The sequence below is a fragment of the Gobius niger genome (genome assembly GCF_951799975.1).
Source record: "Gobius niger genome assembly, chromosome: 4".
NCBI classification, from domain to species: Eukaryota; Metazoa; Chordata; class Actinopteri; order Gobiiformes; family Gobiidae; genus Gobius; species Gobius niger.
The window spans coordinates 38,305,986-38,332,029 of NC_136855.1; the positions used below are offsets into that span (position 1 = coordinate 38,305,986).

At 43.0% G+C, this 26,044-nt stretch overlaps 3 protein-coding genes across 5 annotated transcripts in view; all 3 read right to left on the bottom strand.

Moving 5' to 3' along the window:
- The window catches only part of LOC306961775 (paired amphipathic helix protein Sin3a-like), a 35,331-nt gene extending 33,168 nt beyond the window's left edge, over nucleotides 1-2,163 (bottom strand). For all 3 annotated transcript variants that reach the window (XM_079554667.1, XM_079554668.1, XM_079554666.1), the window contains exon 1: nucleotides 1,983-2,163. The gene's annotated coding sequence lies outside the window, so the exon portion shown is untranslated. The remainder of the gene's footprint in view (nucleotides 1-1,982) is intronic.
- Nucleotides 2,164-6,794: 4,631 nt separating this feature from the next.
- Nucleotides 6,795-11,894, bottom strand: LOC306961858 (paired amphipathic helix protein Sin3a-like). The gene is made up of 4 exons (XM_079554790.1): nucleotides 11,782-11,894; nucleotides 9,013-9,147; nucleotides 7,957-8,063; nucleotides 6,795-6,991 (listed from the first exon to the last, which is right to left on the bottom strand). The coding sequence occupies exons 2-4, from the start codon at nucleotides 9,136-9,138 to the stop codon at nucleotides 6,850-6,852; spliced, it is 375 nt and encodes a 124-aa protein (XP_079410916.1). The 5' UTR covers nucleotides 9,139-9,147; nucleotides 11,782-11,894; the 3' UTR covers nucleotides 6,795-6,849.
- A 6,435-nt stretch (nucleotides 11,895-18,329) lies between these two features.
- On the bottom strand, nucleotides 18,330-25,171 carry LOC306961689 (uncharacterized protein; the record flags this gene model as incomplete). The annotated part of the gene is made up of 5 exons (XM_079554534.1): nucleotides 18,330-18,656; nucleotides 20,607-20,706; nucleotides 21,860-22,461; nucleotides 24,897-25,063; nucleotides 25,150-25,171. The coding sequence occupies 5 exons, from the start codon at nucleotides 25,169-25,171 to the stop codon at nucleotides 18,330-18,332; spliced, it is 1,218 nt and encodes a 405-aa protein (XP_079410660.1).
- Nucleotides 25,172-26,044: the final 873 nt, after the last annotated feature.

A 26,044-nucleotide genomic window follows, 5' to 3' on the forward strand; every position in this document is an offset into this window, starting at 1 on the left:
GCCATCTCGTTCAGCCCTCGTTCGACTTTACCCAAATCTAAAAGCTCCTCTGCTGGAAAGTAAAGTCTCAGATGAAAGCTAAAAAATGCATCTACACTCATCTTTTTCCTCGCTTTGTTGACGTCACCTTTTTGACACTTTCATCATCACTTTTTTGTTGCGTTTGTCATGTTTTTGATGCCCTTTTCTTGCTCTTTAGTCACTTTAATGTTGCGTTTTCATCATCATTTGTTTTTTTTTCACGCTTTTCTTTTTGAGAAGCTTTTAGATTTGGGCAATGCCACACTGGAGAAAATTTGCTCGGTTCAGGCCTCAACCCTGAGCATTTTTAAGTCCAGGCTGAAAGGACACCTTTTTACTGCAGCCTATGGAGATTGAAACTCTTTTTTATTTATTTATGAAATTGTAACTAATGATTTGTTTTCTTGGTTTTCATTGTGTTTAAATGCTTTTTTTCTATTTTTACTATGTTGGGTGTTACTGTGAGGCGCATTGAGATGTCATGTGCATGAAATGTGCCATACAAATAAACTTGCCTTGCCTTCAGGAGGGGGTTAAGAGGTTAAAGCTACAGTTTTTTTGTCTACTTCGGTGCCGATGTAATCTTTATTTCATACCAATATCAGAAAGGGGTCCACATAACTTACATAGCTGTGCAGAAAAGTATATCTGGATATTAGAAAAATAAAATAAAATTCACTATAACATGCTTTTTATTATTACAGAAATCCAATTGTATTTTTCTAATGCCACTAAATTAATCGCAGCGTATATAATCCTTCGCTGAAGTATCCGTTTTCCCCCCACACAACACATTTGCTGACGCTCCCTAACCGGCAGACGTCATTGGCCACATTCTGCTGCGCACATAACGCACTGTGCGCACTCCTCCTCCCGCTTGTAGGAGCCGTAGGAGCTCAGCGGCGCGGTCAGGCAACGCAGCACCCTTTTTACTCGCTCATTTCGACGGGCATTGGCTGTGGGGATCGCTCGATGGTATATCTAGAACGCGCGAGAGTCGATGAAAAACTACACGGTCGAGCTTCGGTTCGATCGGAGGGGTCAAGCACGGATCCGCGGGCCGACCGTGAAGCGTCGCTGTCCGTGCGTGTGTGTGTGTGTGTCGGCGTGCTCTCTCTCTCTCTCTGCTCATCCCCTCCCCCTCTCTGACAAACACCAGGCTCAACCATAGGGCTCATCGCTTCACTCCTGAGCTGTCCGCTTCGGCTGGAAATCTTTTGAAAGTTACTAAAAAAAACCATCAAACGCTACACTTTGCAGAGCGTGTCCGACGCGACGCGCTTGTCACGGTTTATCGCGACGGCGCCTTTTCGCGACAACATTAAAGAGAATTTCGCGAAATGGGGGAACAAAAAAACGGATCACTTCGAGGCAGATTCAACTTCATTCAACGTCTCGTTTCAGTAAACAACACGCAAGGCAGCCGCGTAGTTAAAGGACGGGTGCCCGAGAGCAGCTTCGTCGAGTAGTTAGATGAAGTCCTTTGGCAAGTTCCGAGTGAAAGAATGCTAACGAGGCTAAAGCTAACTCTCAACTACGTTGCGTTGACGCGAAGTTATGTACAGAGCCAAATATGGCAGTCAAACAAATCCCCACGTCATGTATGTGCATAAACACAGAGCTGGCGCAAATAAAAAGCAGCAGAACAACAATATGAAGCAGCTGTTGTCGATAGGTCAGGTGTGTTTAGCGTTAGCTTCCATGCTAAATCATGGTCAGCGCTCCTAGCTCTCGCCTCGACTAGCTTGAATTCATTTAAGGTCGGCAGGCAAGTCACTTCTCAAATCTGAATAACCGATGGGAATCAGGGCGACCCTCTCCCGCATCACCCAGTCTTAGCAGAGAATCAGCCGCAGGAAACGTCCCCTTTGCCACAATCGACAAGGTTAGGTAGCAGCTGAGTGAATGCTACAACACCCCTCCAAAAGGCTACCTTCGGCTAGCGGGCTCCTTTGACTCACCTCTCAGCGGGACAGCCACCGCAAACAACCCGACACACTAGTGTACCGACCCACGTCCAGCTGCCAGGCGCTCTTGCATTCAGAAAAGTTCAAAGTTGTCAAATAAAAAGGACAAAATCCAAGTGCCAACAGTGGATCGGTCGCTAACAACAGTGTATGTATGAAGCGGTGTTCCCTGAACATACAGGCGGGGCTTCGGCCGGGGCGGACTCGGCTCCTCCCACCGCGCGCGGGGATTGGTCCGGAGCACAATGAAAACAAAGAAGCCCCGCCTCCTGTGGCAAGTTTGGTTCAGGTCAAAAAACTTTTTATTATAGGCAGTGTTGGGGGTAACGTATCACAAAAGGAACGAGTTACAAAAATATGTTACTTTTTTTCAGTAACATGTATATATAGCATGTTACTGAAACCAAATATGGGAATATATGAGGTAAGATAAGATAATCCTTTATTGATCTCACAATGGAATTCACTTGTTACATTCGGCACTTAAGATCACTCAGGGTGTGCAAAATAGACAGGAAATGTGCAAATATTTAAGTAGTAAAAAAAAAAGAGATAAGATAAGATGGCCTTTATTTTAGTTAGTTTATTTGAGCAACAGATGCATACAGGTATTGCTGGGTTGCAGGTTCTAGAATATGATGATGTCACCGGACCCAATGGGGAGCAGGAGCTAGTTTTTCCTATTAAAGGAATAGGCCACCGTTTTTACAGACTGAGATATGTTCTTACCTTAGCTTTGACGAGTTCTTTAGGACATGTCTGATCTTCACCTGTGCCTTCAGTCACGTAAACACAGCGCAGACGGCGTTAGCATTTATCCAAAACAGGTCAAGATAGAAGCTACCAAGCTCTTCCACGTTTTCCCTATTTAAATATGGTTACGTGAAGTGTTCCACTACAAAGCATAATTACACAAAATTAAACAATGTAGATTTTCTAAGCGGATAAAAGGGGGAAGTATATTGTAAGGCGTAATAATACCAGGAGTAATTTGGCATCCGCACAGTAAAGTGAAGATTACTGCGCGGATTTCGGTCCTAAAGAACTCGTCAAAGCTAAGGTAAGAACATATCTCAGTATGTAAAAACGGTGGCCTATTCCTTTAACAGCATTACACATTCACAAGTCGAAGCTAAAAAGAAAATGCATGAATTAGAAAAAAATATCGTTAATATCAGTCACTGGGTCCATGATCTCTCTGGACAAGACCAAAAATGTCCTCAAAAACAAAATATTTTTTCCTCTATATAATAGTATAGGCCTTTAGAATGTTGTGATGTCGCCTGCAACCCAGCAATAGTCGACATATAACAGAAATTATTCACAACATAAGAAGTCTTAGTGCTGCTCAAGTAGTAGGAAGGAGGAGTAGGAAGAAGTTAGTTATAACTTATCAGGCCCTCCCCCTTTATTGATCTCACAATGGAGAAATTTAGTTACATTCAGCTCTTAGAAACACTCAAAATAGGCAGGAAATGTGAGGGAAAAAACGATTAAATGGCAAATAGTGATATCTTATATACAATGACGAACCTAGGACTTTGTGGGGACAAAAAGTATAAACAGTAAGTACTAAGTAAACAGACTATAACAGTTGTAAAGCTGTTGTCAGTGTTAGCAGTGCAGGTTTACATCATAGTGCAAGTGGTTGATAAAGTGATGCAGGTAAATGATGTAAATGCAGGGATTATTGTGTGTATTCTGCAAGGGGTTATTGCACATGTTACTTCACCGTCTTGTTGTACAGTCTGAAAGCAGTGGGGGTGAAGTTTTAGCTTAGTTTAGTTTATTTCCCAATTTCGCACATACAATCAAGAAATTCAATTTATAACCCATCAAGCAAGTCAAAACAGAACAAGAGAGAATGGCGATAGGGAAGGAAAAGGAAATAGTTGGCAGCACTTTTGCTCAGTGGAATTATTACTATTTTTAGTTGATATTTTGCCAAAAGTAACTCAAAGTAGTGAAACTCAGCTACATTTATGAAACAGTAATATGCAAAAGCTGTAACTGCTAATATAGAATATATTACTGTTTTAAAGTAACTTGCCCAACACTGATTATAGCCACACAAGAAGAGTATCTTTAGTTTAGTACATCCAGAACGCTGCTGCTCGAGTCCTGACAAGAACCAGGAAATACGACCATATTAGTCCAGTGCTCCGATCTCTGCACTGGCTTCCTGTCACTCAGAGAATAGACTTTAAAACAGCTCTGCTTGTCTACAAGTCTTTTCATGGTTTAGCTCCAAAGTCCATCTCTGACATGTTACAGCCGTATGAACCATCTCGGGCCCTGAGAACTTCAGGGAGGGGCCTCCTGGTGGTTCCCAGAGTCAATAATAAACACGGTGAGGCTGTGGTTCATGCAGCTAAAATCTGGAACAGTCTTCACGAGGATGTGAGACAGGCCTCAACTCTGACAATGTTCAAATCCAGGCTGAAAACAGTTCTTTTTGCCCATGCATATAACTGAAAGTATTTTATCTGCACTCTCGCCTTTTACTGTAATTGATTAATTTTATGTTGATGTTTTTATTGATTCTATTTGTTTTCAACTGTGAAGCACTTTGAATTGCCTTGTGTATGAATTGTGCTCTACAAATAAACTTGCCTTGCCTTTACCATTCTGCTTTATTGGCTACAGGAGCCACATGGGATTAAAGAGCAAGTGACTGGTATTGAATAGTTTCATTGCCATTAGATCCATCATTTTTGTTGAAAAATCCAGTACAAAAGTCTTCCGAAGAAGAAAATTGCATTCCAATCAAGATCATTTACGGCCACTTTCAAATGTTGTTTTGGAATTACATTATTGCTTTTTTTTTATCTTGTATGTGATGTATTTCAAAATAAATTATGTAATCGATGTTAAAAATAATATTTAAAAAAATTGCATTATGATATTCCAGTTAAAAAATGAGAAGTATGGGTGATTCTTTCGGGTTTGTTTGTAAACACAAGATCACTTTTAGTTTGTGAGTGGTCATTCTGGTAGGTTTATCTATAATCTGGGTTAAACTGCAGTAATCAGTAATTGTTTTAACATTTTTTCTGTCTTCTTTTTGGTCCCAGTTTATGTTAAAGACGCCGACGATAATAGTAGTATTAGAGTTGATTAGTAAGTGTTCCATTTGTTCCCTTTTGGAGGCCAGACTCCGACGTTTAAGTGACCTCCAAGTAATCCTCTGCTACAGCGAGGAGCCCATATTCTCTTTGCCGGATTTAAAGTTTGAAATAATTTTAGGATAGAATTTTTTTAATTGCTGGGTTTCGATTATATATTTTACATTTATCTTTTTTTTGTGGGTTGTAGTAACAGGTATTGACTTAGTAGTTGTCGACTGAGGTGGTGGCCCCATCCGTGGTCCGGTGAGCTGAGATGGAGGTCCGGTCCATGGTCCAGTACGTGGTCCGGTGAGCTGAGGTGGAGGCCTGGTCCATAGCCCGGTCAGCTGAGATGGAGGTCCGGTCCCTGGTCCGGTCAGCTGAGGTGGAGGCCCGGCCCGTGGTCCGGTCAGCTGAGGTGGAAGCCCGGTCCCTGGTCCAGTCAGCTGAGGTGGAAGCCCGGTCCCTGGTCCAGTCAGCTGAGGTGGAGGCCTGGTCCATAGCCCGGTCAGCTGAGGTGGAGGCCCGGTCCCTGGTCCAGTCAGCTGAGGTGGAAGCCCGGTCCGTGGTCCGGTCAGCTGAGGTGGAGGCCCGGTCCCTGGTCCAGTCCGTGGTCCAGTGAGCTGAGGTGGAGGTCCGGTCCATAGCCCGGTCACCTGAGATGGAGGTCCGGTCCCTGGTCCGGTCAGCTGAGGTGGAGGCCTGGTCCATGGTCCAGTCCGTGGTCCGGTGAGCTGAGGTGGAGGTCCAGTCCATAGCCCGGTCAGCTGAGGTGGAGGTCCGGTCCCTGGTCCGGTCAGCTGAGGTGGAGGGCCCGTCCGTGGTCCAGTCAGCTGAGGTGGAGGGCCCGTCCCTGGTCCGGTCAGCTGAGGTGGAAGCCCGGCCCGTGGTCCGGTCAGCTGAGGTGGAGGCCCGGTCCATAGCCCGGTCAGCTGAGGTGGAGAGCCCGTCCGTGGTCCGGTCAGCTGAGGTGGAGGGCCCGTCCGTGGTCCGGTCAGCTGAGGTGGAGGGCCCGTCCCTGGTCCAGTCAGCTGAGGTGGAGAGCCCGTCCGTGGTCTGGTCAGCTGAGGTGGAGGGCCCGTCCGTGGTCCGGTCAGCTGAGGTGGAGGGCCCGTCCGTGGTCTGGTCAGCTGAGGTGGAGGGCCCGTCCGTGGTCCGGTCAGCTGAGGTGGAGGGCCCGTCCGTGGTCTGGTCAGCTGAGGTGGAGGGCCCGTCCCTGGTCCAGTCAGCTGAGGTGGAGAGCCCGTCCGTGGTCCGGTCAGCTGAGGTGGAGGGCCCGTCCGTGGTCCGGTCAGCTGAGGTGGAGGGCCCGTCCGTGGTCCGGTCAGCTGAGGTGGAGGGCCCGTCCGTGGTCCGGTCAGCTGAGATGGAGGGCCCGTCCGTGGTCCGGTCAGCCGAGGGGGCAGTGGTCTGGGCACAGATAGTCCAGTTAGCTGTCTATAAAATGTAGAAACACAAAGACTCCTGATCCAGGAGTTCACATCAGGCATTCACTATGTTCTATAATTTAATTACATGATTTCAGAGAGAGGGAGGAGGAGAATTATGTTCTCGTGCCTTTCATGGTTTTTGAAAGAAAAATGTCCATAATCACCTTCTGCCTCAACATTCAACTGACAACAATAACACCTGTGTGACTGAATAATGCCACCATGTTCCTTCTTATATTATGCTGAATAAAAAAAAAAAATCAGCCTTGGTTCATATGGACAGTCTAAATACTTAGATACTACCATAAATCTGGTCACATTATTTCAAGCCAACATTGTAAATAATAATTTAGTCTGCACTTCAATCTTGTATCCGGGAGGTAAGAAGGTGTTGAAGCCCATGATGAGGTCTGGGTGGTCCTTGAAGAGCTGGGACACGCGGTTCATCACTCCCGGGATGTCGATGCTGTAAAAGAGCGGGACAATCACAGCAATCAGTGCAGTACAGAGATATATAAGATATATAAGTAATGGAATAAAGTAATCCTGAATAAAAACTGTTTCCATCGGCGTTCATCCTGTTGAGCCATACATTTCATCATAGCTTTCATACTATGAAAATATTTTTATTGACTAAGAAAAAATAAAAACCTGAGCTCACTGCTGCCACCTACTGACAGACAAAAGTCACACAAAACTGCTTGGGACTTATGGTGTGTTCCAGGCATAGATATAATATAATAAAGATGAGTGGGTCCCATTCAGCCCCATTCATAGAAAAAGGTTCCTCAGTCCTGTGTGAACCTTAATGTTCGCTCTGTCTCCTCCTACGCAGCCTGTTCCTTTATAGGAGCCTCCACAGAGCTCCAGAGCTTGATTGACAGGCTCTGGAGTCAGTCAATGTACTGAAAATGCTTCCAATTTCAGGCTGAAAAACTAGCGTTGTTAAAAACATTTTTAGAAAAAGACAAACTCTTTGGAGTCAGGCTCTAAAGCCGTTCTTGGGACGTTTGAAGTCCCATTAGAATCAATGCCCCCAAGTGTCTCCTAGAGTCGGCCCTGGTATTACAGCAACGTCAGTTCCCCTTAAGGACCATAGAGAAGCGTGTTCCTTGCCCATTGGTTCCAGGTCACTGGTAACTGCTAAATTTCCCACCTCCCACTTGGAATAATGCCTTTGGAAAATGGCTCAAAGTGGTAATTACATACAACTTGTAAACCTCAAGACTGCTACGAGTTTGTATACGAGATGAAGACAGTCATGGCGACCACTCTATCCACACAATGCAAAGGATACTACGGTATACTTTCTTTAACCATTTACATTGTGATTAAAAGTGCAACACAACATACTCATCTGAAAGCAAATTACCCGGAGGGTAAAAAAGTCAGAGAACATACAATCAACCATAGTTGTGTAAAGAAACCGACCTCTGAGACTTGAACTCTTTCATTATATTGAGGAAATCGTTGTAAACTTGTGGCTGATTTCCAAACTTCAGCTTCACTTGGTCCAGGTAGGACAGAGCATCTTCAACCTAAAACAAAACAAAACGATGTTAACACTGGGGGTGTGACAATATATCAATTTTATGATATGTCGCGATATTTTGCAGGACCCTCCATGGTCTCGCTCCGTTATATCTGACTGAGTTGGTGACCGTACATCGCCCCAGCAGAGTCTCCGGTCTCTGATCAAATGGTTCTGGACGTGCCCAGGTCCCGGTACAAACAGTGGGGCCGCCCCTCAGTCTGCGTGTTCTCACTGAGCCGTCCCTCTTTAAGTCGAGATTGAAGACTCATCTTTTCAAACTAGCTTTTAAGACTTAGATCGCACTTATTTGATTGATTATTTTTTAATATTGTTTTATCTTTCTGTGAGGCACTTTGGTCTTCCTTGTGTTGGTGTAAGGTGCTATATAAATAAACTTTGAATGATTGATTGATTGATACAATGCTGATATATTAATGACCGACATCATGCATATTAATGAGGCAGCAGTGCTCCATAGAGGCCAATAACTGTCAAGAATTCAGCCAGGACAGTAGAGGGCAGCACTGCACAAGCACCGTCACACAAACATATGACTTTGAATAATTATGAATGAGATTAATGTGTGGTTGATTTATTCCTTTTGAAACAGGACTGTGGTTTCTTGTTTACTGAAATGTAAACTAAGTGATGCCAATGATAGACCCACTTTTAGTGTGAAAGTCAGGGGTCATTTACTTACTTATTTATTTAAAGAGACTATACGGAGTTTAGAAATGTTAAGATTATGTACTTTCCTCCCCCTACATGTTCCAGCCGTATCCTAATGTGTAGAATGAGCTCAGACCTGTTCACCACAACTGCCTCTAAAATCCTGCACTGTCACTCAGAAAGGTGTTACTATCGAATATCGAATCGTGAGGTACCCAGATGTTCCCTCCCCTAGTTAAAACCAATGAGACGACATAGGGAGTATGTTATAACGTGAACTGTACCTTTAGCCTTTGAAACTGCTGGCCCTGAGAGGAGCTCAGAGGCGCTGGCGTGTGGACATGTCCCTGGACCACGGCGGGGCCCGGGGTCTGGACCGCACTCTTCACTCCACTGGTGCTCTGAGCCATCGTAGGCGCCTTTTTAAGAGGGAGAAAGTGAAGAAAGTTAGAAATTGATACATACGAGATGAAGACCGGGTTTGTTCAATCAATTTTCAATTTGAAAACAACAATGAAATTACCCAGAAACGTCTATGAGCATTTTTTCATTTCATTTCACATATTATAACATTTCAATATGATACTAAAATGGAAAAAAATAAATAGAAATCACAGTCTCAGAGCAATCCGTGTGTCATTCGTTCAATCAATATTCAAATTGACCAGACCAGAAACGTCTGCTAGGAGCGTTTTTCGTTTTATGTAATGAAACCAATTCACTCTAAATGGCTTAAAGGGACTATACAGGGTTTAAAAATGTCAAAATAAGGTATTTTCCTCCCCCTACATGTTCCAGCCATGTCCTAATGTGTAGAATGAGCTCAGACCTTTTCACCACAACTGCCTCTAAAATCCTGCACTGTCACTCACAAAGGTGTTAATTCGGGTCTGAAGTGCCGTCATGCACGAGCTTAAAGGGGGGGTATTATGCAAATCGACTTTTTCAAGCTTTACATCATGTTATTATGTCACTCCCTCATTAAAAACATGGCTGAAGTGTTGCCTTGGCACATTCACGTATTTTTGAGTAATCTGTAAAAACTCTGATGGCGGCCATTTTAGGGATAGGTTTGCCTGAGTCCTCCTAGGAACGCCCCCACCTCCTGGAGACGCCTCCGAGCTTTCATCACCAGCCGAGTAACCAACCACTGCTCCTCAGCAGAACCCCCTCCTCACTGATGCCACAGACAGCGTGTGGAGGGGGCGTGTCGGAAAGGGTCAGAGGTTCTTAAAGAGACAGAGGCCTATTTCAAGACATTCACTACAGCCATTTTGAGAGAGCAATTTTATACAAGGCAGTTATTCTAATTTACTGCATTTACAGACCAGAAGGTTTGGTCATCATTGTAGTGTGATATAGACTGGTGCTATGTGACTGAAAAAAGCAGAATACCCCCTCTTTAATATAGAATCTTCAGTTACGTGAGTGTCAGTTAGTGAGTATAAAATCCCAAACTTGCATCTAGTCCCTTTAAATGTAGAGTTTTCAATCTGATGCTTAAATCGAAAGACACCTTTTCAAAGCACGGGCTCAGTGCAGGATTATTAGGTACTCAATTATGATTTATTCTTTTGCAGCAGCCGAAGTGTCCTCTCTTTCAGACGTCAAGGCGCAGAGAAGCGCAAATATCTTTAGCAACACCCCCGGGACAGTGTCCGTGCGGCTCACAGGTCTAACGCCAATAACAACAGACATTATACATTATACATTATACATTATACATTATACATTATACATTATACATGCAGCCAGTGTCTGACTGCGCGCACGCACGGGACATACGCGCACCTGTGGCACTTCTCCAAGTGTGGTTTGAAGGTGACATGGGAGCTCACCCGTGTGCCAGATGTTGTCAGATCCATGATTCCTGAAGAAAAGTTCTATTTCACACGTGTTTCCCGGTCAAGGGACAACACTGACGTCCCCTGTCCACAGGCCTCAGCCCACCTGTAGTTCTTCTGATCGTATCCAAAAATGCGTGTCCAGTGCGCACCACAGACTGCGGTGGCCTCGCAGCTAAACCGCGCCAAACATTCAGCCACTGCTGCAAACACGCGTCAAACATCTGGACGACGCCGTATCTACAAACTCGAGCGGCTGATGACAAGAAAAGTTTGGCTGTTTTGGCGGCGCTGCATCAGACGTGCGCGCGCTGATGTGTGCCAGGTGCGCGTATGTCTGTTCTACTTTATGTATCTTGTTATTGGCGTTAGACCTGTGACCCGCACGGACACAGCCCCGGGGTTATTGCTAAAGATGTTTGCGCTTCTCTGCGCCTTGACTTCTGAGAGAGGAAACTTCGGCTGCTGCAAACGAATAAATCCCATTTGATGCTGCCCCTCCTGGAACCGCCACCTTAACGTGGTGGAGGGTTTGAGCACCCGAATGATCCTGGAGCTCTGTTGTCGGGGCTTCGTGCCCCTGGTCGGGTCTCCCATGGCAAACAGGTCCTATAGGTGACGGGTCAGACAGAGAGCGGTTCAGAAGCCCCTTATGAGAGACCAACAGGCCCGGGTAGAACTATGAGGCCGTCCCTCTGTGGACCCACCACCTGCAGGAGGGACCATAAGGGGCTGGTGCAGTGTGATTTGGGCAACTCCAACAGCTGCCCCCATGACCTGGCAACGGACAAGTGGAAGAAAATGGATGGATGGATGGATGGATGGATGGATGATGCTGCATTGAGCCTGTGCTTTTAAAATGTATCTTTCGATTTAAGCATCAGATTGAAATATTTAACTTTAAGCCATATGGAATAATTAGATTCCATTACACAAAACCAAAAACGCTCATCGCAAATGTTTACAAGTAATTTCGCTTTTGTTTTCAACTTGAATATTGTTTGAACGAATGACACACGGATTCGCTCTGAGCCTGTACTTTTACATGTTGTTTTTCTATTTTAGCATCAGATGAAAACTGTAAATTTAAGCCATTTTGAGTGATTTTGTTTCATATATAAAACTAAATGTGCTCATAGCAGACGTTTAGAGGTCATTTCGCTTTTGATTTCAATTTGACAGAACCAAAAGTCCTCTCCTTTGACTCACCTCTCAGCGGGACAGCCACTGCAAACAACCCGACACACTGTGCACCACCGACCACGTCCAGCTGCCAGGCGCTCTTGCACTCAGAAAAGTTCAAAGTTGTCAAAAAGGACAAATCCAAGGCTGTTTCCCAAAGCCTAGGTACCTTCCCTTTGGTCTGACGTGGGCGTGGTCAGGCATCTACATCATCAGTCGCCGCCCAAGTGCTGTTCCAATGTTCAAGGCTGCGTCTGAAACCATTCCATTATAGCCTCTATGTCCTAACCCAGTAGCTCCTGATCATTTCATGGGGTTATTGTTCGATCTCTATGCAGTTAGTGAACCAGAGCTTCAGAGCTGTTTGCCCAGTTCGTCCTAAGTGACCAACACCTGCTGTTCTTCTTCCGCCACCTACTGTATTGCGTATGTAACAACACAGTGTCCACATTTAAGGAGAAAAACAAAAAAAGGAAAATCTAAATGAGCCAACACATTTCCATTTAGTGTCATTTTATCTCAATAGCTGTTTCATAAAGCTACAGTATGCAAATTAGCCACGTGGTTTCTACAAAATGAAAGCAAAAGCGCAACCTTTTTTTTCCCCCGTTTACTGAGGCGGCTCTTTAACCTCTTACCACCCGCCCAAACCAAAAGCATTCTCTCCTCTTGTCGTCACTTTTTAATTCCCTTATGTGTTTTTGTCACTTTTTTAATGGCCCTTTTGTTTTTTTTGTTACTTTTTTGATGCATTTTTGTCAATTTTTTTGTTGGATTGTTGTCACTTTTTTGTCACATTTTTTGCTGCTCTTTTGTTACTTTTTGCTGGATTTTTGTCATTTTTTTGCTGGATTTGTGTCTTTTTTTTTGCTGGATTTCTGTCTTTTTTTGCTGGATTTTTATCATTTTTTGCTGGATTTTTATCATTTTTTGCTGGATTTCTGTCATTTTTTGCTGGATTTTTGTCATTTTTTTGCTGGATTTTTGTCTTTTTTTTTGCTGGATTTCTGTCTTTTTTTGCTGGATTTTTATCATTTTTTGCTGGATTTTTATCATTTTTTGCTGGATTTCTGTCATTTTTTGCTGGATTTTTATAATTTTTTGCTGGATTTTTATAATTTTTTGCTGGATTTTTATCATTTTTTGCTGGATTTTTGTCTTTTTAGCTGGATTTTTGTCTTTTTAGCTGGATTTTTGTCTTTTTTTACTGGATTTTTGTCATTTTTTTGCTGGATTTTTGTCATTTTTTTGTTGGATTTTTGTCATTTTTGTCAATTTACATCCTCATTTTCTTCTTTTTTTTATGTCGCCATTTTGAAGAAGCTTTTAGATTTGGAGAATTTGGAGAACAGGAGAAAACATGTTCAGGTGGGAGTTAAGAGGTTGACACTGACATGTGACTGAGCTGTGGCGACAACATGGATTTTGTCACTTTTATAAAGTTTTGCTTCTGCAGAATCTTATTTTTTAATGATTTTTTTAATTATTAAATGTACGTCTGTCAGTCAACAGCAGTGTTGCCGCAGATTACTTGAAAAAGTTATTGATTACCGATTACTCCTTTGAAAAGTAATTTAGTTACTATACTGATTACTTGCTTTTAAAAGTAACTAAGTTAGATTACAACTTACATTCAGCCGCGGCCGACAACACCTCCAGCTTTTACCAACACTCAATTTAACCCCTTAACTCCCACCTGAACCGAGCACATTTTCTCCAGTTTGGCTTTACCCCAGTCCAAAAGCTTCTGGAAAAAAGTAGTGAAAATGGCAACAAAAATGTCACAAGAAATTGACAAAAAATTGAAAAATAAAAATTACAAAAATGTGATAAAAATGTGACAAAAAATGACAAAAATGTATTTAAAAAAATTAAAAAAAAAATTAAAAAAAAATGACGAAAAAATGACAAAAAATTGAAAAAAAATGTGACGAAAAAATGACAAAAAAGTTACAAAAATGAGTTGAACACCCAACAAAAAAAATGATGGAAAAAAAATCTGATGACGTGAGGAAAAAGATCCTCTCGGTTCAGGCGGGAGTTAAGAGGTTAAAGGAAGTGCATTTTAATAGTAACATTAACAAAGCGGACTCAGAAAAGTGATGTATTTCCATTTCCGGACTGTCCATTCTGGAAGAGCACAGAAGGGCCACTGGCTCTAGGGCCACCAGTCCCGCCTCAACCGAAAAGTCGACAAAACATGAGAAAAACATGGACAAAAAAAAAAACCCCTACAAAAACGTGAGAAAAACACAACAAAAAATTATAGAAAAAATAATTTAAAAAAACAACAAAAATATGACAAAAATGTGGCGACGTGACGAAAAGTTTCAATCACTTTTGTCGGTCTTAGCTTTCAAATGAGGCGTTACATTGTTGATCTCCAGTCGAGAAGCTTTTAGATTTGGGTAAAGCCCAGTATAAAAAAAACATGAATCTGAAAGGAATTCCGTGGAGTATGGTGTACCACAAGGTTCAATTTTGGGACCATTATTATTTATTATTTATATTAATGATTTTGCTTCTGTTTCTACGACCACCTTTCCCGTTCTTTTTGCTGATGATGCCGATCAAAAAAAAAAGAGACCAGGGCGGTTTTTCAGTCCCAGTCCGCCCCTGTTTCCATCTCTCTCCCCGACCAGTGTTGGTCCGAAGCAAAATGAAAACATTTATTACAGCCACACAAGAAGAGTATCTTTAGGTTTACCATTCTGCTTTAGAGCCTGTACAGCAGAGGGAGCCAAAGGCAACAAAGAGCAAGTGACTGGGATTGAATATATTTTTATTATGTTGAAACATACAGTTCAATGTAGAGTGAGTAACTGGTCACCTTCATATGACAAGCATCTTAACTGGAGGGAGCCTACACAAAAATAAAATACTTTATATATTAAAGTTTTTTTTTATATATAAAGAAACAAAATTATATATTTCAAGAATGTTATATCACTGAGACAGAGAATTTGTTTTCACACAATCCTTGGGAGCAGGGTGACCACCTGTTCCTCTTTTGGTTGTACTGAGCAGCCATTTAGGCCGTTATCCAGGATAACAACAGGGATACTAATATATGAACTTATACCATGGTCTGGGTGAATACTGGATTCTGATTGGCTGGTGCATTACTTTGGTATAACCGCACACGTAGTCCGGTAGTTAAATCACTGGGATATCACTCCGCTGTGGCATCGCCATAGCAACGCATGACACATCTGAATCAGATAAAGGCGTAATCAGTGACTGACAGGAACGTATGAGATGGATTTTGTGTTAATTTCAACGTTTTTGGCCAAAACAAAACGTTTGCTAAATGTTTGTAGAGGAGAGTGAGCAGCTCGGTTAGCTACTGTTAATAACATATGAGCTTTACATTTCTATTGGAAACGGTTAAGGCTATTCATCATTTTCAGGCGTACATAAAATGATCCTGCATTGAAGCATCTTTGTCTGGATTAGTAAAGTCAAACATAAAAGTTTGAGTTGGGGGGGCCCAGGTGTGAGCGACTCCACCGCAGCTGTTTCCATAAACAGTTGAGCTGGTTGAGCTAGCTAGCTTTAGCTTCAGGTTAAACAGCGTAAAAGTGAAATAACTCCTGCCCACGAGTGCCGCATATCGGTGTTTACTTCCAGGGAAAAGTGTTTCCGGGTTAGTCCTGATGTGTTGTGATTCTGTGCTGATGTTGTGTCGTTGAGCCTGACTGAGATCCTCGTAATAGCTGCGGAGAATGACTCGCTCTGAGACAAGTGTTAATTTTGACAACATATTTTAATTTAGTTTTAGTCTTAGTCTTTTGACGAAAATGTCATTTGATTTTAGTCTAGTTTTAGTCGACTAAAATTGCAAGTAAATTTAGTCGACTAAATTTAAGACTAATTTAGTCGACTTATATTGATAATATTCATTATAATCATATTTAATCTTGTTCCTCTGCTTCATGGAGCTGCTCCACATGAACAAAGCTCAGAGCTGATCCTTTGGCAGAGAATGTAAATGATCTGAGGCTCTTTCAGACGCTCAATAGAAGTTTGGATGATTTTAGTCTCTCCCTTTCATTTTTATTTAGTCTCATTTTAGTTGACTAAAATATCTGGACATTTTAGTCATAGTTTTAGTCTCATGAGAAACTTTTGATTTAGTTTTAGTCCAATTTTAGTCGTCAAATATAACACTTTGACTAAAATTAACACGGTCTGAGACCAGCCTTCAGTGACCGGCTAATAACCCACACAAAATAGTCCCGTAGTCTGGCAGATTTAGTGAGTTTAGTAAATGAAAAAAACATTTATTATAAATGTTACGTTTGTGGGACCCTGGTAGAAGCGGATTAAACAACGAGGAGCCGCATTAGACGCTATAATGACTCGTCGTGGTGTTCTTGACTCCGCGTCGTGCATTAAAACCGTCTAATGCGGCTCCTCGTTGTTTAATCCTTACATAAACGCCACAACTATTTAGATGATGTCCCAGAAATGTGGAATTTGTGTTATACTATAATTGTTACTTGGTTTAGAAAATACCAGAACTATCTCACTCTAAACATACATTACAATTGAACCGATGTGTGTAATAGGGCTGAAGACCAATTGAATATCTTGCAGGCTTCATGACAACCTTCGGTTATTAGACTCAGCAAATCAGATATTTAAAGTTCTTCCTCTCAAGTTCTTTCCTCCTGATCCGACCAAATTGCTCAACTAGTCCCAACTAAGGTGGTCATCCTATTCGAGACATAAACATTTTACGTAGTACATGTAGGCCAAATGGAAGGTGCTTTTCCTCTTCATCGTTTTCAGTAAAGGAAGGGTTGAAGAAACACACACGCGAGAGCCGTCATCAGGCCCACTGCCGCCGCCGGAGCTTTCTCTGGAGCTGGAAGAAGATGAAGACAAAAGAGTTTAGGAGGAGTTACAGTACTCTAAATAATCTTAATCTGGTTTATTTATATATCAGGAGAGCTGTGTGCAATGTAAGAAAACGTAGAAACACAAAGAGTCATGATCCATTAATCATTTCAGATAGAGGGCGGAGATTTAGCTCTGTGCCTTTCACTGTTTTTGAAATAAAAATTCACCTTGGCTCATATGGACAGTCCCAATAGATATCACCACGAATCAGGTTACAATATTTCAGGGCAACATTGTAAATAATAATTTGTTCTTAAAGGGGCATTATGCTTTATGCCAACTTTTTGTGCATATTTTTGTGCGTATTAGATTTTGTAGTGACCATAGATATAATATAATAAAGATGAGCGGGTCCCATTCAGCCCCATTCATTGAAAAAGGTTCCTCAGTCCTGTGTGAACCTTAATGGCTGCTCTGTCGCCTCCTACGCAGCCTGTTCCTTAAAGAGGGGGTATTATGCTTTTTTCAGTCACATAGCACCAGTCTATATCACACTACAATGATGACCAAACCTTCTGTTGGTCTGTAAATGCAGTAAATTAGAATAACTGCCTTGTATAAAATGGCTGTAGTGAATGTCTTGAAATAGGCCTCTGTCTCTTTAAGAACCTCTGAGCCTTTCAGACACGCCCCCTCCACACGCTGTCTGTGGCATCAGTGGGGAGGGGGTTCTGCTGAGGAGCAGTGGTTGGTTACTCGGCTGGTGACGAAAGCTCGGAGGCGTCTCCAGGAGGTGGGGGCGTTCCTAGGAGGACTCAGGCAAACCTATCCCTAAAATGGCCGCCATCAGAGTTTTTACAGATTACTCAAAAATACGTGAATGTGCCAAGGCAACACTTCAGGCATGTTTTTAATGAGGGAGTGACATAATAACATGATGTAAAGCTTGAAAAAGTCGATTTTGCATAATACCCCCCTTTAAAAGGGCAAAAAGGCGGGAAGCCCTGCACTCACGGGGTGGGCGGAGCCTCCACAGAGCTTGATTGACAGGCTCTGGAGCCAGTCAATGCACTGAAAATGCTTCCAAATTTCAGGCTGATAAACAAAAACTGGCTTGGTCAAAAATATTTCACCTCCCCCAGCGTGGTCACATAGGTCATATAGATTTTTAGATAAAGGAAAACTCTTTGGAGCCAGGCTTTACGCTGTTCTTGGGACGTTTGAAGTCTCATTAGTATCAATGCCCCCAAGTGTCTCTTGGAGTTGCCCCTGGCCACCAGGGGGTGGTATTACAGCGATGTCAGCTCCCCGCCATAAGGACCATAGAGAAGCATGTTCCTCGCCCATTGGTGACCCAGCGGCTGTACAAGAGGTCACCGCCTTTACTTTCCGTCACAGTCGTCTCTTAAACGCTCCAGGATCAATTGTTTTGTAGGTTTTCTGGTGAGAGGCTCCGTCAGCAGAGAAAACCTTAAACAATAGATCCTGGAGCGTCCAAGAGACGACTGTGATAGAGAGTACAGGAGCCATGCTGACCAGTCACACAGCCACTGGGTCACTGTAAGGTCAAATACACAGGAATATAGACTCTTTAATTCCACATAAAAAGTTGCATAACGCACCTTTAATGTTTTGCCTGATAAAAAACACCTCAGAATTAAACTATTTGCTCATTATTATGCTACGATGGCGCATAACGGCGAGCTAACGAAAGAACATAAACCCAATCATCACACTCTCTGAAAGTCAGCGGTGTTTGGGCCCATACCGTGCGAGGTGGTGTTGCTCGTAGCAGCGGTGGTGGTGGTGGTGACAGTCGTGGCAGCAGTGGTGGTCGTCGTGGCGACAGTGGTGGTGGTCGGTGCGGCGGGACTGGTCACGGTGGTGGGTGCGGCCGTGGTGTACACCAGGCTGACCGCGTCCGACGTGATGGTGTAGGAGCTGCTGAACACGCTGTTGACCATGCTGGCGCGGGTGAGTTTGGTGGTGCAGAGGTCCGGGCACGACGCCGAGGGCATGGTGGTGATGCACAGGTTCACCGTGCAGCGCACATACAGCTGCACACAAGAGAGGCGGACATTTTAAACACATTACAAGTTACCCACCACTCTGAAACACTTAGGAAGTAAGCGCCGTGTACGCCCTGAAGCTTAGTGTGACTCGTCGCATACGGTTTCCATTAGGTTTAACGTCCTCGGGTCCGGAGCGGCTCTTGGGGTTCATTCTGGTTCTGGGTCAATTTCTATCAGATTGTGATAAAAACATATGAACATATTTTTTTGCTCCAAAATGTCTTCGCACATCTCCCGGGGCGGTCGCAGGGCTGGACCGGCCATCGGGAGATTCGGGAGTTTTCGCAGTGGGCCGACGTACTTTTGGGCCGGTTGGGCCAGATCAAGATAAGGCCCGTAACAATTTTCACCGGCCCGAAATTAGCAGGAAGAGCCATCAGAATCTCTTTCATTACTTGGGTGCAATTACACAATTCCTCCACTAGGGGGATGTGACGCCTTTTATAGCCTGCTGGTGGCGCTTTCTTGAGTCATGTTTCCCAGATAATCTTGTATACTGAGCGATGGGCCTCTGGGACATAACACTCATGCCCCTCACATTGCGAATATAAGAGGAAATAGTTTATTGTAACTCCCTCCCGGACCCACAGAACCTTAGACCTCTATTTTTTAATACATTTTAGACAAATGTTTGCAAAGAAGTGCATGCTGGGAGTTGTCAGGTGACTCCGTCTTGTCCCTCGTCATCAGTGCAGTTTGGAAATCTTCTAGTTTCCATTGAAAGGATTTACAATGTTTGGCCTTTTTGGGACTTCTATTTTCACTAACACCTCTCTGACTCTGAGGTGAGTTTGACCGTTTCATCTTCATCTGCAGTGGGATCATTTGGTTGGTTTTGAGAAGTTTATTTGTGTTGCAGTCGCGAGAGGAACTTCATTAACGGAACGCACATTTTAAGATTAAGTAATTTTACAAAAGTTCCTTCAAATTGTAAAAGACAAGATTAAAGTGTTGAGTCTCTGAGGTGTTAGCTTGAATTCGGCAGAAACATCATGCAGCTATTGTCCTATCACCTCGACTATTGAATATGACTGTTTTTTTTGTTTTTTTTTAGAGGGCCAAAAGTCCCGAGTCGATTTTTTCTGCCAGTCCAGCCCTGGGCGGTCGTACCACAGTTTGGGAATCACTGCTCTAATCAAATCTAATCAAGAATTTACTTAAATAAACACAACCAATGATAGACTAGCACTCGCACGTCTCTGCAAGAAGGTCTGAGGCTCAAACTTTCTCCGAGTTCACCTTTTAAACATTTCTTTTATGTCAAAGGCGTGTTTACACCGTCTGTGTTGTTTCAGTTCAACTACTAAAACCATACGTTTAATTACCTAATAATCATAAACATCATCTGACAGTGAACTTAACTTAACTTAATAAGGAAATAGACCTGCATTATTATTATAGGCTTCCTCTTTCTACAAAAGCTTTATAGCAACGACTCCTCAGCCCTGTGTCTAATCCTGTACTTCATTTTATAGTATTTCCGAATGTTTAAAAAGACATTTCTTGTAGAATTGAGACTTGTCTTTGGGAAACATGACATCATAACATCTACTCCAGGGGTAGGCAACGTCAGGCGCGGGGTCCAAATCCGGCCCTCCAGCACAGAACCTCTGGCCCCCAATATGATTTTGAGAAATATTATTCTGCAAATAAGGGATCAAATAACTGTAAAGTACTCTAAAAATGCGAGAAATAGTGTCTTTTATAGTGTATTTTTTAAATGTCCTTGTAGGGAACTTTTTTTTTTCAATATTTTCCATCTGAAACTGCACAGAATGGTTCTTAACTTTAGGCTACACTGGTGAGTTTCGGCCCCTGATGTTTTGGCGATGATGAAAATTGGCCCTGTGTGATGCAAACTTGCCTATCTCTGATCTCCACTGTGTTAAATATACAAAGTGAAGTTGCTGACAAAGCCGCTGTCCTTATACGCACCGTGGAGCTCTGAGAGTTCATGCCACTTAAATCCAGACGGTAGATCCTTGTTCCGGTGCTACTTGTGATCACCTCGAGGGCACTTGCAGAGGCTGTACACCTGCCAAAGGAACACAACACAGACAAATACATGAGGAAAGTACATAATAAGTACATAATAAAAAGAATAATAAAACAAGCCTGGAAACGTTCTAAAGAAGTTCAGTCTGACATATTTCCTGATTCCATGTGTCAGGTTTGGAGCTGGTTCAGCCTGATTTAGGGAAAGGGAGTTGGAAATGTTTAGGCTACACTTTTTAACCTCTTAACTCCCGCCTGAACCGAGAGGATCTTTTTCCTCTAGTCATCAGATTTTTTTCCATCATTTTCTTTGTTGGGAGTTCAACTCATTTTTGTAACTTCTTTGTCATTTTTTTGTCATTTTTGGTCAGTTTTTTAATCACATTTTTGTTGTTTTTTTTTGTGAAATCTTTTTTTTATCAATTTTTTTGTCATTTTTTGTGACATTTTGTCACATTTCCGTCATTTTTTGTCAATTTTTTTAATCAATTTTTTGTCATTTTTTGTCACATTTTTGGCAATTTTTTGTCATTTTTTTTGTTACATTTTTGTAAATTTGTCACATTTTTGTCGTTTTTTTGGTATATTTTTTGTAATTTTTTGGTCACATTTTTATCACATTTTCTGTAAATTTTTTGTCACATTTTTGTCATTTTTTTTGTCCATTTTTTATCATTTTTTTGTCACATTTTTGTCATTTTTTGGTGAATTTTTTAGCACATTTTTGTCGTTTTTTTGGTGAATTTTTTGTCATTTTTTGTCACATTTTATTACATTTTTTGTCACATTTTGGTCATTTTTTGTCACATTTTTGTCTTTTTTTTGTCACATAGGGTAATATTTGAAGTACTTTTACCACTGATTTTCACTCCATGCCAGAGACTTTGCTGTAGGTTTTTAGAAGTTCATCTTGGGCCGACACAAATGTGAGAATGAAAAGTGCGTTTTTGCAGTTAGAAAAGATTCAGTTTGCTTTCCACATTTCAAATAACTTAACCAGCCTTAAGACGTCTAAAGTATAAGCTTGGCTGGTTTTACGTATGATGAATTATAATGAGGACAGACTTTTATGTTGTTTTACTTTTGAGATTTGCCAACAGCGAACATTAAAAGTGCGATTTCGATTTGATTGTGGTCGCCTGTGCAGCCCTAATTCACCGAGTTGCCAGATCTGACAGAACTACGGCACTGACCCTCCGTCCAGAAGAGGGCTTGACACATTGAAGTCCGGGGTTTCCGACTCGATGCAGCTGCTGACGATGATCTCCGCTCGGGCCACGGTGCAGTTGGACGTCACGTACAGGTCCAGGCTGTCGATTTTGGACCCGATCAGGCTCGCCGTGGTCGCAGCGGCGGTGGTGGCGTTGGAGGAGTTGCTCGCGGGGCTGGGCGTGGTGGAGTTGACCAAATTTGCGACCTCGGTGGCGTTGCTGCCTCCCGAGCCGGCGGTCGCGGGGCTCTCGGTGGTGGAGGAGTTCCTTGCGGCGCCGGTGGCCTCGTCCGCTCGGACCTCTCGCCGCGTCCGCACCATCCGGTTGTCAGTGCGGAACACCGGATCTTTGGTGAATTTCCCCAAAGGCCCCGTTCCTGGGAAGAAGAACTCCAGCTTGAACTCGACCTCGCCGAACACCTCCTTCTCCATGGGGATGCCCATCTGGAAAAACGGGCCTTTGGTCTGGATGCCCGGGATGCGGCAGGCCAGGGGGAGGACCAGGATGGGCTGGCGGCGGATGACCTGAGTCGAGGCGCGCACCGTTTTCAGGGTGTTGGTGTAGATCAGCTCATCACTTTGGTGCTGCGCGAGAAAGAAGAAGAGAAAATGGCGGCTGAAAAGCAGTAAAGTCAGATATGCAAAGAACAGACCCTCAAAGGCTTTCTCCAAATCTACATGAGCTTAATGAGCCAAATTTAATGACAAGAGTAAAGTATATTTTGTCTTTGAACACAGTGACACAGTCAGCAATAAAAGCATTAAGATTCAACGAAATGATTCTTTTGTGTTCTTTGTGTGTTAAAGGGATATTTCAGGATTTTTGACAAAGGGCCTCATTCCCTTGTTATCCAGAGTGTTGCTGATTTATGCAGTTCTTATGTTTGAAGAGTTTTGTGGCGCTAGGCTAGTGCAAGGCTAGTGCATGTCTATGGTGTCAGCTAGCCTGCATTAAAAACAGTGTGACCCGCTCCACAGAGCACCTGAGGCAAATCACTTATAACACCAGACTAACCATATAAATGTCTGTGTTGACAGAGTAATTTCAACCATTTTGCATTTAAAATACTTTGTATTTGAGCAGCATCTGCTTCGTGGTTGTATAAGCTACGCGGCGGCGGAGTGATCTGCTAAAAAATAGTCCCTCAAAATGCGATCATTCATGTGATGCAGGTCAGTTATATTCCAACAATGATTCTATGGACAAAGACATTTATATGGTTAGTCTGGTGTTATAAGTGATTTGCCTCAGGTGCTCTGTGTGAGACTGTTTCTAATGCATGCTAGCTGATACCATAGAAATGCGCTAGCATAGCACTAGCCTAGCGCCACGACACTCTTCAAACATAAGAACTGCATGAATTACAAAAAAAATCTCTCCAGAAATCAGCAACACTCTGGATAACCAGGAAATGAGGCCCTATGTCAAAAATCCTGAAATATCCCTTTAACCGCTTAATCCCTACCTTAACATTTTGGATTTTTTTTTTGTTTTTTTTTTTGTATACTTTATTGTCCCCGTAGGGAAATTTGTCCTCTGCATTTAACCCATCCTTCGATGCCCCTGGGGCGTCCCGTAAAGAGCAGCGGTCGACAGCAGTGCCGCGCCTGGGGACCCATCTCCATGATGTGGAGTCAGGCTGATGGTCAGAAACACCTGGCTGGAGGTGGTTTCTAGTGGTAGGGGAAACCGGAGTACCTGGAGGAAACCTACGCAGACACGGGGAGAACATGCAAACTCCACACAGAAAGGCCCCGTCGAACCCGGGACCTTCTAACAGCGAAGCAGAGACGCTAACCGCTGCGCTACCGTGCCGCCCATTACCCAACTTTAAAAGACTCATGAAAAAAGCCTCAAAAGAGTGACGGCAGACAGGACACCTTATGGTTTTCTTTGAAAAATGTCTTGTCCTAGCCACTCTGTTGGACTGAAAACTCAATAACCTTATCCCGGACCTGTCTGGTGTGTTCTTGGACTTCATGATGCTTCTGCTCCACAATAGTCTCTGAACAGACCTCTGAGACCATCACAGAGCAGCTGTGTTTGACCTGACATTAGATTACACACACACAGACTCTATTTAGTCATGGGGTCACATTTGATCATTCAGAAATCATCAGGCAACTCAACTTCATAAAAAAAATTCTAAATCATGTATAAATTACATTTCACTTCACGATTGTGTGTCACTTAGTGTGTGTCTTTCACAGTGTTAATTTCGTCGACTATAATATTTAGTCTTAATTTTAGTCAGTGTTATTTTTGTGACTAAAATGGGACTAAAACTAAATTAAAAGTTTTTCATGAGACTAAAACTATGACTAAAATGTCCCGATATTTAAGTCGACTAAAATAAGACTAAATAAAAATGAAAGGGAGAGACTAAAATCATCCAAACTTCTATTGAGCGTCTGAAAGAGCCACATATCATGTAAATCCTCTGCCAAAGGATCAGCTCTGAGCTTTGTTCATGTGGAGCAGCTCCATGAAGCAGAGGAACAAGATTAAATATGATTATAATGAATATTATAAATATAAGTCGACTAAATTCGTCTTAAATTTAGTCGACTAAATTGACATGCAATTTTAGCCGACTAAAACTAGACTAAAATTGAAACGTTTTTTTTTTACTAAATCTCGACTAAAAATAAATTACATTTTAGTCAAAAGACTAAGACTAAAATAAAATATGTTGTCAAAATTAACACTGGTCTTTCACATAAAATTTCAATCAAATATATTTATGTTTATGGTCCATAGTTTGGCAAAATGTCCAAAAGTTAAAGGGGAGCCCGTACTTATACTCGTATTTATGCAACTGTGAAGCACTTTGAATTGCCTTGTGTATGAATTGTGCTCTACAAATAAACTTGCCTTGCCTTGCCTTGCCTTGCCTTGCCTATGCACACCACTATACTTACATCCTCACCTAAACCAGAAACCCCCCCCAATGCAAGCGCGTGACGAAAGCTGCAGTTTGAGAAGCGTGGTGGGGGGGCAGTGAGTGCGTTTGCTTTACCACAGCCTTGGTACCACAGCCCTCCAGGGGGATCTTGGCGGTCAGGTGGGTGTCGTTGTAAGAGACGGGGCAGTCGGGGCTGTTGAGCTGCAGTTCAGCAACGTCGATGTTGGTGAAGGAGCCGATGGGGAGGACCAGGTCCATCTCTGTGTTCCCACAAGTCAACACTGCACACACACGACAGAGACACACACGGGACGCGATTATTTCACGCTCTGAAGGTCAAAGCTCAGTCGGTTATAGCTCAGTTTACCTGTTCCAGTCGGGAGTGACATAATCTCACCTGCAACAAATCAACATACAATGAGTCAGCGGTTTCTGTGCTTTATCTTTACTTTACTTGAGTCGTATTTGTGTTGAGAACTTTTTGCTTTTATTCTTGTAACTCAAACTCAACACATTTTCTTATTTGATTGATTGCAGACCTAAAGAATCCTCGTTTTGCACTTACGCTGATGCAGCCACACACACCGCGGCTCCGACTGCAAACTGGAGAAGAAGAAAAACAAAGCAGCTTGTGTCACTTTCCTTCGGCGGGACATGATGCTGGATTTGAAATGACGTACTTGAGCGTATTGGCCACGTAGCAGATGGGCAGCAGTCGGGCCAGCTTGTTCTCCGCGCGCACCCAGGCGATGGACACGGAGGCGATCGGCTTCAGCGACATGAACCCCGACCGGTAGAGCTCCGGAGGGCCGATGACCGCGATCTCCACCACGCTGCAACGACAGGGGGCGCGGTCAGAGGACGCTCAGCGGGTCAGCAGGCGGGAGGTTCGCTCAGGTTTGTCAGCGTGTCATTTTAGTTTGATTCAGTCCCATGATTTAAAGCCCTTTGAGACAGAGGTGGGAGTAAGTCACTAAATGCAAGTCTCCAGTCCCAGTCACCTGGTCACGGGGGGGAAGTCGTAGCTTTTGTCAAGTCAAGTCACACTTTAGTCGGCTGAAAGTTTAGGCTAATACCAAGCTTTTACGAAATCTAATGTATATGCCCTTGTTTACCTTAATAATACAAGTGTTTATGGGATGATTGGAGGGTCTTTCATCTCCCCCTGGTGTCTCTGACCAGAAAACCACAATTGCAACTTCCCTGCCTCCAGGGCGAAGCACCAATCCACACTAATGGAATCACGAAGAAGAAGCTAACAG

Coding starts and splice junctions, on each gene's coding strand:
- LOC306961858 (XM_079554790.1), bottom strand. CDS start 9,138: ATGGCTCAGAGCACCAGTGGAGTGAAGAGTGCGGTCCAGACCCCGGGC. Junction 8,064..9,012: donor AGCAGTTTCAAAGGCTAAAG/GTACAGTTCACG, acceptor GTTTTGTTTTAG/GTTGAAGATGCTCTGTCCTA. Junction 6,992..7,956: donor AAAGAGTTCAAGTCTCAGAG/GTCGGTTTCTTT, acceptor GCTCTTTTACAG/CATCGACATCCCGGGAGTGA.